The sequence below is a fragment of the Uranotaenia lowii genome, chromosome 3, assembly GCF_029784155.1.
Source record: "Uranotaenia lowii strain MFRU-FL chromosome 3, ASM2978415v1, whole genome shotgun sequence".
Lineage (NCBI taxonomy): Eukaryota > Metazoa > Arthropoda > Insecta > Diptera > Culicidae > Uranotaenia > Uranotaenia lowii.
The window spans coordinates 204420750-204432756 of NC_073693.1; the positions used below are offsets into that span (position 1 = coordinate 204420750).

The 12007-nt window shown below is 34.9% G+C and overlaps 1 protein-coding gene across 10 annotated transcripts in view; it reads right to left on the reverse strand.

The window, feature by feature from the left end:
* The window catches only part of LOC129751889 (fasciclin-2), a 489480-nt gene extending 477684 nt beyond the window's left edge, over positions 1-11796 (reverse strand). For 7 of the 10 annotated variants that reach the window (XM_055747656.1, XM_055747653.1, XM_055747652.1 and 4 more), the window contains exons 1-2: positions 11593-11796; positions 10265-10662 (exon numbers count right to left, since the gene is read on the reverse strand). In XM_055747656.1, the coding sequence (XP_055603631.1) occupies positions 10265-10328 (64 nt within the window). In that variant the 5' untranslated portion in view covers positions 10329-10662; positions 11593-11796. The other 3 variants (XM_055747649.1, XM_055747650.1, XM_055747648.1) reach the window with 3 other exon arrangements.
* Between the last annotated feature and the right edge of the window lie 211 nt (positions 11797-12007).

A 12007-nucleotide genomic window follows, 5' to 3' on the forward strand; every position in this document is an offset into this window, starting at 1 on the left:
ATATAAGTAAGGATAGTTTTAAGCGTAGTTTAAGTAACCAGTCTGTATGATATTAAGTTATCGAAGACCGTGAACAATAAATAAATAAATAACAAATAATAAGAGTAAATATCGATCACAGTTGTACCGGATAAGTTGATCAATGACTGTCCGCCAACTGCATCGTTGATATAAGTCGCGAATGACATAAAGATGTTAAAACGACTAGAATTTAAACAAAAAAGCGTGAGTTTGCCAGATAACACGGTTTTGTTTTTATTAATATCAAACCATTTTTAGAAATGGTCCAATCCGGCGCGGTTTCTTTGGATTTCGGAGAAACAAGTTCGGATTTTGCCTAGGTTGAATCACTTAATTTTTAAATATAAAAAAAATTCAATTTTAATTATCCTAAGTTTTTACTTTTGTGCCAAAAAAGAAAATTTATGAGAAAGTTTTATCAATTAGTGCCTCCTTGGGCCTTGGAACTTTTGACAGGTTGCGTCATCAGGATGTATCCGATTTGAAGGTTTAATAACTCCGCAATTTTTCTGCCGATTTGGACAGATAAAAATAATTTCGAAACGTCATTCAATGCAATTTATGAGTCGAAACAAATAAACAAACCAAAAGAACACACTGGGTGATCATTTAATCGACGTTTGGTGTGGAATATTGTTCTGAAATAATCTTGTTTATTTTTTGTTCATCTTGTAACAATTTAATTGTATTTATTCATTATGACTCATAAAGAAATTAAATGAATATTGTTTTAAAAAATCCTGTCAAGTTTAAGGATTCAAATATTCCGTATTTAATTACAAATTCAGCGCCTATAGAACAACCTGCTAACAGAATTCCCTTAATTCGTTTACGGTCCATTATTTAACCGTTCGGACAAAACACTTGTTAAATATTACCCTGGAAGCCAAATTAAGATTGATGATCTCAGGATCCCGATAATATGTCATGAGCCTATGTCATTTAATCATTTACTAGCCGTAACCAGGCTCTGGGACTGGGAAGTCAGCAGCTAGCATGTTTATCGTGCCTATCTACATTAAACCCATTCCCGAAATGATGGTTCAACCAACTAACTAATCATTGAAACCAACCATTCCCAACACACATATTCGTGACCAACCATGTAGGTCAAACTGAAAATAAACCTAGGAGCTCTCAGGTTTTTCTCCAAAGGAACGGAAAACGCCATTCGACTTTGGAGATAAGCGTGGGGAGTTCTCAAAGTATGGGGGGATGAAGGAAAAACGTCAGTTGGGACGAACGAAAAAAATGAAAACGATTGCCATTGGAAATGGAGGATTCTCCTGTGTCGTCAATCGCCTCTACAGCTACCAGTTGGAAAGTTGGAAAGTGGCAGTGGAAAAAACGTCCGCTCGGATTGCAATTGCCGAAGGAAAAACATCACCGCAAGCTACTAAAATAGAACTTTGCGCTAGGTTCCGTTGCATGTTAGATGCTATACATTAGCTAGCTAGTACTAGTAATATCTACTAAAGTGAGGCAAAGACGGTCAGTATTCAGTAGGACTAAGCCTCCTCGATGTGAGCTCCAACGAAATACTAACAACCTAACAAGAGCAAAACAGCCGCTCGACTTTGCAGCTGAGTTGAGAAACAACAAGCGAGAAGGAGAGGAAGGGACAAAGTCAAAGTCACTTCTAGTCCACCAGGACGGGACTGCAGTTTTCGATACACACCTAGATAGATCTAACAAGGTAGTTAGTTACCAACATTATTCTGAAACCGGCTCAATTCAGCCGAGATCGATGCTCATCGACTTGCAAAGCAGAATCGGGTCGGTATGACATTTTATGGGATCGATTATATTTTTAGCCGTAAAGAGAACGACGCGCCTCCCAATAACTAACAACAACAGCAACGCAGAGCCTACGGAATTTACTCTACCATATAGCTAGCTAGAGAACAGTTGTTGCAGCAGCACCTTCAAGGTTCACAGCAAAAATAAAGGAATACCAATTTGAGTTCCTTTGTGGGATTGTTAGCTGAGCTAAGAAGGAAGCCTTGAGGAAACGTACTCAGTTGTAATTAGTTTTTGCCTTTGTTGTTGTTGTGGTTTCTTAAATGGGTAACTAAAATCAAACCCGTTTGGTTAGTCCTATAGGTTAATGTTTGGTGAGTAATCAGGAACATTTTGACCCTATTCACTTAAAAACCAAAGACCATCCTTTTGCTGAATTTCACAAAGTATATCGAGACATGTTTCGTCATGTAATTATCGTTGTCGCAAGAAGCAGATTTTCCTGTTTCTAACCGGTCAGTTTTTTTCACCTCGAAATTGCTCTGTTGTTTTGTGGAAAGTGTAAAAAAACAAACATTATCTCCTGCAAGTCGCAATGAGTAAAGTAAACTGCAATCAAAAGGTTATGTTTGACTATAGGATAGACCTAGAACGATGTCTTTTAACTGTTTTTTTAGGTTGATTATTGTTTTTATCAATGTTTCAAGAGGTCACATAACGAAAAAGCTTATTTCTACCAAGGGGCTGAAAGAGAAGAAAATTTCCGAACTGACATTTCAGTACCGCACTGACGTTTTGGTACCAAAATTCCATTGAAATCAAAGGGGAATTGACGTTCTGTTTCCAAAAAGATCAGTTTGTATGTGATTTGACAGCTGCTTCAGTCCTTTGATTTCTACACCATGTCTAAGGTTGCCAGGATTTTTCCAACAAGTCTCCGGGCCGGACAAATCCTGACCATTTTAACTAAAAATCTGGCAAAATCCGGACAGTTGATTTCAAATTGTAGACAATAAATACGGGCAATATCCGGGCAAATTTGGTCAGAATCTAGAAACTTTTTAACAAAAATAAAAAAAATTAAAAAAAAATTCGTTTAAACTTATTAGCAGATTTTAAATCGTAATTTAGGCGTCTAAAAAACTTTTCATGGCTGTTAATATAAAACATGCTCAAAAAATTTTGTTTTAGACGCATAAATAAAAAAAAATTAACAACTAGATTTGATTTTTTGTCTTTATTTAAGAGGTTTTCAGCCACAGGCTTTTTATTGTTTGATTTGGCAAATAAAGCAAATGAATCCTGGAAAAATCCAGGCTTTTTCAATGAAATCCGAGCAACCGGGCCGGACTGAACTTTTCCCAAATTTTGTATTATATATCCGGGCAAACCCGGATAAAACCAGGCAATCTGGCAACCTTAATAAAAGGTATATTGATCATTAATTTGGAATCAAAATAAAAATAACTACACAAATAATTTTTGTTTTAAAATTTGAATGACCGGACGAATGATTGCGATGGTTAAAATCCAACTTTATTAAATTAATAAATTACAAAGAAAATAATTTGAAGATTTTGATTGTTTTCCATTAGACTCAACCTCATTTAGGTTCCATTTGATCTGATCATTACATGTATCTTCAACTTGAGACTTTATACAGCTCTAAATCTTATTTGAGAGTAATGAATTCCTTAAATCGTCTTAGAGTAAGGTTTTAAATTATTATTATAATTTTATTTGAGACACTTTACCATCTGTATGGCATTCATGTCTTAGAAGTAAGGTTTTAAATGTATGTCTGAATTAACAAAGAAAGCTAAAAAAAGGCAAAGTTCTTATTTTCAATATAATGTGAAAAAAGCTTTAAAGCTAAAAAATCCCCATATGGGCAGGCTAAATGCTAACCTTGTCAATAAAAAATCGTTTATTATTCCTCATTGTAGCTAGGCTTACCAGAATAAAATTTTGGGAAGAAGGATATTTTGCTCAAAATACTATGAAAACGTAGGACGTTTTTCAATCTGAGTAGGACGAAAAGTAGGACGCTTTATTTTGTGATTTTTATTTAAAAAAAATTTTTTTTTTAATATGATAAGATGATACCACCATTTTTCGGTAATTTTTCAAATTCAATATTTTATCGTTAGTGTTTCTTTGAATGTAAAAAAGGAAGTTATTCTTGTTCTGGAGCATACTTCTCTGAAGAGACGATTTTTTCTAGCAGCTCTTCATTTTTCAACAAACAGGAATGGAACTCTGAACATGAAATTTGCCTGTTGATTGCAGTAAGATGATCGCTCTCACTGCGTCAATAAGAAGTTTTCCGCGTTTAATGGTCCACTGGGTATTGATGATGGAAAAAATCCTCTCTACACTGGTGTTGGGAGCCGAAATTGCGAAGAAATATTCAGCAGTCGTCAGCAGCTTCCATTTTTCATGAGTTCAGTTTGTTCCTGAAATCATCTTGTTGCTGCGCAATGAATAAATTTAGGCGACAAAATTGGTCATACAGTTACACATTGTTGAATTCAATACCTTTGTTCGCAAACATTTTCACACAGTTCTCAAACTGCTCGAATTAGAAAGTAGGTGGTTCCAGCAACGACAGTCAATCGAAGGGCTAATCACTCAATGGGCCAAACCACTTGCAAATATAATTTTAATAAGACTTGTAGATTTGGCAGAACTCGTGTATCATTTTTTCCGTTTCCGATGGGTTATTAATTTCTTCCAGAAAGGCCTTAACTGTCATTGGCAGAAACCGATCGTGATGACGATTTTCCAAAAGACACCAATAAGGATTTCGTGAAAAATGGATCGAAATAATAAAAAACGCAAAGTTAAAAATTCGATAAACCAGATAATGGTTCTAACCATAAAAAAGTAGGACATTTTGGGTCCAAAGTAGGACAGTAGGACAAGGATTGAAAAAGTAGGACATGTCCTACCAAAGTAGGACGTCTGGTAAACCTAGTTGTAGCATCCTGGTTAGAACATTCTCTGATTATTCAAACTTCAATCTTCTGAATCTTGTAGTTGTGAATCATATATCAATAATTCATTGCAGCATTTTTCGTTTGCTAATCCTGTAATAAGTGTATCGATTTCTAAGAATTTAAACTCGAATAACATTCTGTCGTTCTTCACCCCATGCGGTAATGAGCATTAATTCTTTAAAATACCTACGTGGATTGTCTTAATGCCATATTTCATATAGATTTTTTTCTTTACCATTTTATGCTTTTAAGATTTCTTAGGTATGTTCATGATCAAATCTGTGGGAAAAAAGGCTAAGCACAATTTTTCCGTTTGTTTGGATAACGTGCCGCTATTGAGCCTACCCCTTTTCTGATACATACTGAGGCAGAAACTGGAGTGAATCCGTGCCCTCGTGATGGATAATCAACATACATACATACATGCGTATAAGTTCATTACAAGGTTGCAAAAAATAAATCCGTGTTTTTGATGAAAAAAGTTTAAGATTTTGTTGTTTCAGCATAAAATTCTGTAACGGTTTTCTGCGACGCTATTTTTATGAAGTTCATTGAGAAATCATTAGAAACATAATCAAATTGGAAAATTTCTAAAGGTTCAATGGAAAAAAAACAATCTGCACAATTTTCAGATTCTGTGAATTCTGTGAAATTTTCAAAAATTCTGTTATCTGTGACACAGATTCTGTGACGAAATTTTGCTCAAAAATCACTTTTGTGTGAATTAATAAGGAAAAGAAAACGAGAATAATGCTTTATAGCAGAGGTGAGCAACCTTTTGAACCAACGGGCCACTTTTAATTTGAAATGTTGTATACGGGCCGCACTTAAAATAATTTGTCTTAATAATTAGGACAGATTCACGTTATTTTTATAACTAAAAACTTTTGACGAAAACAAATCTCAAATAGGAAAGGTAAAACGAATTCACGTGCTTTAAAAAAAATCGACACGACTTTTAAAAAACTCTATATTGAAAAAGGAACATCACTAAACCTCTGTCATTTTTGATTTCTTAGGCAGCTTAACCAACAGAATGTTTGTTATGAATTTTCTATCAAAATTTCTGAAAAAAACATCTCAGAAAATCGTCAAAATCACCGAATTGCAGAAGTCTTTAATTTTTATAAAGAACTTATTTTTTTCGGCAACTTAGATGCCGGCTGATTCATGTCGATAAAAAAATTTTAAATCGATCACCCACACTTTAATATTAAACTTTCGTAATTTTTGTCAATATTCAGAAATAAAAAATATGTTTTTCACAAGGTTTTGGTTTAAATTTTTTTGCCAGTATTTGAATGCTTACAGAACAATCTATTTTGTCGAATGGAATGAACAGCTTTAAAAAAATATCTGCTGAGGATTGTACTTCATATCCCCGAAAACGTTTGCCCAGAATTAAAAATCTCCAATGTTTCTGAAAACCACTTTCCCAGAATGTTTTCCTCAGAATGAACCATTTCTCATAGAATTTTTCACCAGAATGAACCATTTCCCAGAAAACCGAATATATTATTCCAAACTAGAATTGAAAAAATAAGTTTTTGTTCCACAAAAATTGGGTTTGTACAATATTTTTATTAAGTCTGAGTTTACTTCGAAGTCCGGACTTCCGACTTCCGAAAGACTTCCGACAAATAAAAGTGAATTATTAGATTTTCGGAAGTTTGTGTTTTCTTGCCAGTTTACCAGTAACGTTTCTAAAACTTTTATTAAAATTCACAATATGTTTTTCAAGTTCAAACGCTCAGCATGAGGAATTGGCTACTGAATGATTTTTTAAAGGCACGCTGGTAAGCATAAAATAAAAAAACCCAAATCTTTACAATATATAATACTGGTTCAAAAATAAATTAACTTGGAAATTTTCAAAAATTGAAAGACAAAATGAAATAAGATTAAACTAGGGAGGAAAACACAACTACAGGAAAAAAATTTAGGTTTTGTGCCATTCTAGAAAACGTTCCATTCTGGGAAAAACAAATCTCGGAATTGGTCCATCCTGGGGAAAAATCTCTGGTAAATGGTGCATTCTGGGAAAAAAAATCTGGAGAATGATAGATTCAAAGTAAATGTTTTCAGGCTTTTGGGATACAATCCTGCTGAGCAAATCTTTTATCATACAACTTTATTTTTGCTTGAAACGAAAATAATGGCTTCACTAACGGACTCGAAATTCTTTGGTTCATGTGTTGCATTCACAGAATTTTGAGTAAATTTTCATCACAGAATCTGTGTCACAGAACACAGAATTTAGAAATATTCACAGATTTCACAGAATTTTTGAATTTTGGAATGATTCCCATAAATATAATTTTATTTGCCAATATAAAAAATAGATTTCTTACGTTTAATTAGAAAAATATGATAAGATTGGTTATGTTAATTGATTCCACACAACTAAAATGTAAAAAAGACACAATTTATCATGAGTTTTCAATGAAATTAAATGAAATAGCATCACAGAAAACCATCACAGAATTTTTGGGTCAAATCACAGAAATTCAGAATTTTTTTTTCTCAAAAACACAGATTTTTTTTCGGCAACCTTGCTTATGGCCTGCAGACCAAATCATTTTTGACTATTATAGACCCCAAATGTATGCAATCGTATTCTCTTTCGATCTGACAAAGAACCCACAGGCGAATCCAATTTTTTTATCATGAAATTTAATTTTTGTTATCCACTAGCTTCAAAGTTAGGCTATCATGGTAAAAAAAATCTTGGCCACCAATGCTTTAAAGAGACCTATTTTTATTATTTAATTAATTATTTTATAAGAATTTTAATAAAACTAAAAATGTATTATCAGGACTAAATTAACTGCTAAGAAATTATTGAAATAAAAATGGCAAAGTTTGTGATTGGCTATTTACTAAGGTTTGCTTTAAAGTATTGTATTAGTTTAGCCTTGAAAATGTTTCCATTGGAACTAGTTTTTATATCTTCGAGAAGGCTGTTGAACTTCGAAGGACCAATAATGAGGAAATTTGACATTGACCAAGACATGTAGAAGTTGTGCTGAGCATAATTTGTTGAGATTGACGGGAGTTATGAACTCCCTGATCCGCATTAAATATCAAATTTTGGTTATGGTGAGACGAGTTCAAATTATCGAAAATATAACTTCCTTTTTGCAAACCACACAGTATAAGGAGATAATATGTTATGAGGTCTATCGAAATACAGAAAATTGATTCGGCAAAGACAGGGAAGATTATAAGTTGTTTTAATGCAACGATTCTGGAGGGTTTGTAAACGGAAAAGAAGAGACAATGACGCTTTACCCTAAATGTAAGGTTGCCAGACTGCCCAGATTCATCCGCATTTGCCCGGATATTTAAAACAAAATTTGGGAATAGTCCGACCCGGATTTAATCACTTTATTTGGCAAATCATACAAAAAAAAAACAAATAGTGTTGAAAAAAACAAATCTTTTTAAAGCCTAAAATATTTTTTTTTGATAAATTTTGATGCAAAAAATATTGTTGATCAAGTTTCTTGGCGATTTCAGTCATAAAATATCATAAAACAATGGTTTTTTACTACATCTGACGTTTTGGCATGATTAGTTTGCATTTATTAAGGCATTTGAAATTTGTTTTTCAATTTTTTAACTTCATTTTTGTTTAGTAATTTTTGGATTTTGACAAATTTTCCCAGAATGTTGCTCAGAGTTTCGATCATCAATTTTGAAAACAAAAGCCCGGATTTTGCCAGGTATTTATATAAATTGGCCGGGATCCCGGCCCGGCTACTTGCTGAAAAAATTCTGGCAAACTTACTCAAACGGCTATCAAATAATATAGACGGAAGTGTATGAAGGCAAACTAAATACGTGAAACAAATGCTTTTACACTCCATAAAATTCCGCTTAAAGATGATATTTGTCTTTTTTTTTTAAATTGAACAATGCGGAAGCGCCAAGAAAAAGTTTCGTCGGATTTTTTTCGGATATTTAAAATAAAAGTTGGGAGAAGTCCGGAAAAGTTTTCCCGGATTTAACTAATAGAAACTCGGGTTTTTTCCGGATTTATTCACTTTATTTGCCAAATAATAAAAAAAAAAACAAATTAACTTTTGAAAAGTTTCTATTTGTGCGTCCATAACGAAATTTTTGGAGAAAGTTTTATAAAAATAATCATAATGGTTCTTGGAAGCCTTAAATATGATTTGAAATCTACTGATGAGTTCATAAATAAAAAAACTTTTTTCAAGTTTGTTTTCTTGATTTTTGTTGAGAAATTCTAGGATTTTGACAAATTTAGCTCGGATATTTGGGCGACAATTCCGAGTTCAAATTTTTGCCAGGTTTTAAGATAAAATTGCCCGGAAAATTCTGGCAACCTTTGTCTAGAGTTATTCCCAGATATTTGAAGTGTGCTCTGTTTTCTTTTTTTATAGTTTATAGCTGCGGATCATTGTGTGGTTCGATTTCTTTTGTGGATAGTGAAAATTCATGTACTTTGTTTCAGCAAGGTTGAAGATCAGAAGGTTCGCGGAAAAAATACTTTTTAAGAACTCTGGTTAAAAATGACATTGGAACAGTTTACGGGATAAAAAAAAAGATGTGTCGTCAGCAAACATGTGAGGTATATCGTTTAACGGAGGCTTACTGAGATCGATTATGTATAATAGGAAAAGTAAGGGTCCGAAATTACTGCCTTGCAGAACACCAACTTCCAACTTTTCTAGGGAGCTCTTTTCTTCTTCTAAGCAGACAAATTCTTTTTATTTTTTATAGCTGCGTATTGATACGTTGACTAAGCCTCGTATTCCATAGCACTCAAATTTGTTCAACAATACTTCGTGGTTTAATGTGTCAAAGGCTTTGTAAAGGTTGTCATAAAAAACTGCCCACAATTTTTTTCGTGTCTATTTCTTGATTAATGGAATATAGATCCTCATATAAAACTGTATTCTAAGTGGTAAAAATCGTTGTTTTCATTAAAAAAAAAGCTGTTCATTCAACGCTCATGGTAGAAATGGGTCGATTATTATTTGCATCGAGTTGATCACCAGAGACTCTAAGATAGGGATTATTCAAGCTGTTTTACTCAAGAATCTTTCGAAATTTTTTAACCATCCATGAATAAATCCATCCATTAAAAAAAACTAAATTTATTTATTTCTTCAATCATTTGTAGACACATACATAAACTTTTTGATAGGGAAAAATGAGTCATTACATTATCTGAATTTAATTTAGTTTCGTTTTCCACTGCTTATCGAATAACTGAGTCATTGAAGTGCACCCAACATACTTCGAACCGTTCTCGATAACATGTTAGAATCATTATCATCCTTAGAATTTGAAGCTTTTTTTGCTGACCAGTTGCAAAATATCATACAGATTAGAAGATTAAGAAACAAATTGCGGTGCAATAATTGCATGTTCGACTTTTCCAGAATTTATATCTGTCGATTAAAAACCCCGACAGAAACATTTAACAAGTCAGTTCAAAACATTCCAATCGCCCAGGTGTCAGCAAAACTCACCTATTAGTGTAATCCAACAGAGAATCGTGAATGTCGCAAAACGCAGCCTCGTTCTATTCGCCATTGTCGTATGTTGTACCCGTTGAAATCGCCCAAAACACTTGTGATTCAGTTGCGCTGAATGTATTTGTGAATCAATTTCCTACTTCTCACGGGTCGGTCACTTCAGGTATCTTGTTGTTGTTACTCGCTTATCTTATTTTTTCCTTTTCTTTTCACTTCGCTTCTCACCAATCCACTTAAACACCTTTAAAACTTGACTTTGCCGTTAATAATCGCGCACTACTACCACAAACTACACCACTGGACTTAATCAACTTGGATCACTTATTACTTGGGGAACGCAACGCGAGCTGTCGCTTACACTCTCAAATTATCATATTTTATCATAAAAATGCCTAAGGAAAGGGGAAAGGGAAAAATCTAAATCACAATCTGCTCGGATTTCAAGTGAATCAATTTGGGATCTAAGATCCAATCAGAAAAACTTGGTTAGGTACTGAATAATCCATCGCTGTTCGATGCATGCAGCACAAAAAGGGCGCAACGACGACGACGTACAGGTGCGCACCGGTGTTTGTATCGATTCGATTAGTTATGTTGTTTTCAACCTTCGTTTCTCTCTCTCAACTTGGTTCAAGCAACTCACACCACTGCACCTTAAATCCGAAACTCGCAATGTATTATTCAGCACAAAGAGTGTTGTGTATAGATGATGGACCCAACTTTGGCTCGGTTGATTCAGACGATGATGAATGGCCTCATAGGAATGGGCTTGGGTACTCCACCACCACGATCTATTTACAGGGCGATGCAAACTATCACCGCTTATCCATTCATGAAACTCACTCAATCGACAACACCGATAAAAAAAAAGTGCTCCCTATCTAATAGGACTGATTGTTATTCCACCCACATCCAGCGACAGCGAATTTCTCTAAATTCAATTTACGCTAAACTGCGCTAACCCCGCGTTTTGTTTTCCTCCCAATTCACAGGGGGCACAAGGCAGAACACAAAACACCTCTATCTCTATGTATATTTGTTGGGCCGTGTTCTTCGCTGGACTACTACAGACATCAGGCAGCAGCACCTCGAGAGTTGTCGTCTCTGTGATGAAAGAATTGTGTAATATCCGAGAGATGTGTCCAATTCACAAATACGCTACGCGTGACGGCTGGCTTCTTGTACCGTTCAATAGCACAAACTCAGACTTTCCTCAAGATGCTGGTAATTCTATTAACAAATTCACAACTATGCCGCCATCCGTCTAGCAAAATTCTTAGCTAAACCCTAGGAGGTGGGTGGTCGGTCGGTAAGACGTTTACCTTTTCGCACAGAAATTCCGCGGACCGCAGAGTCTGACTTTTATCTTAGCCAACACAAACGCGCGCCCTCGTCGCCAATTGAGGAATCCAACTAAGAGCCGCGTTTGACAGTATGAAATCAACGACCAACAACTTCACTAGAGAACTCCGTACGACAATCGCGTACGCACCGCACGACTTCTGGCGCACTATTGAATGAAGCAAGTCGAACCGCACTCCCTTGGACCTGTTGGAGAATGGAAACATCGCACGGACGTCTGGGCCACCGCCACCAACACAACTTTCAAACGGCAGAAACCGTCAATGAATTTCAACCGACGAAACGAAACTGGAAAAACATCGCAAGCGTGCAAGAACACCATGCATCATCGTTCGTTATTTCGTTTCGAAGGGTTGGGTGGAATGAACCCATCAC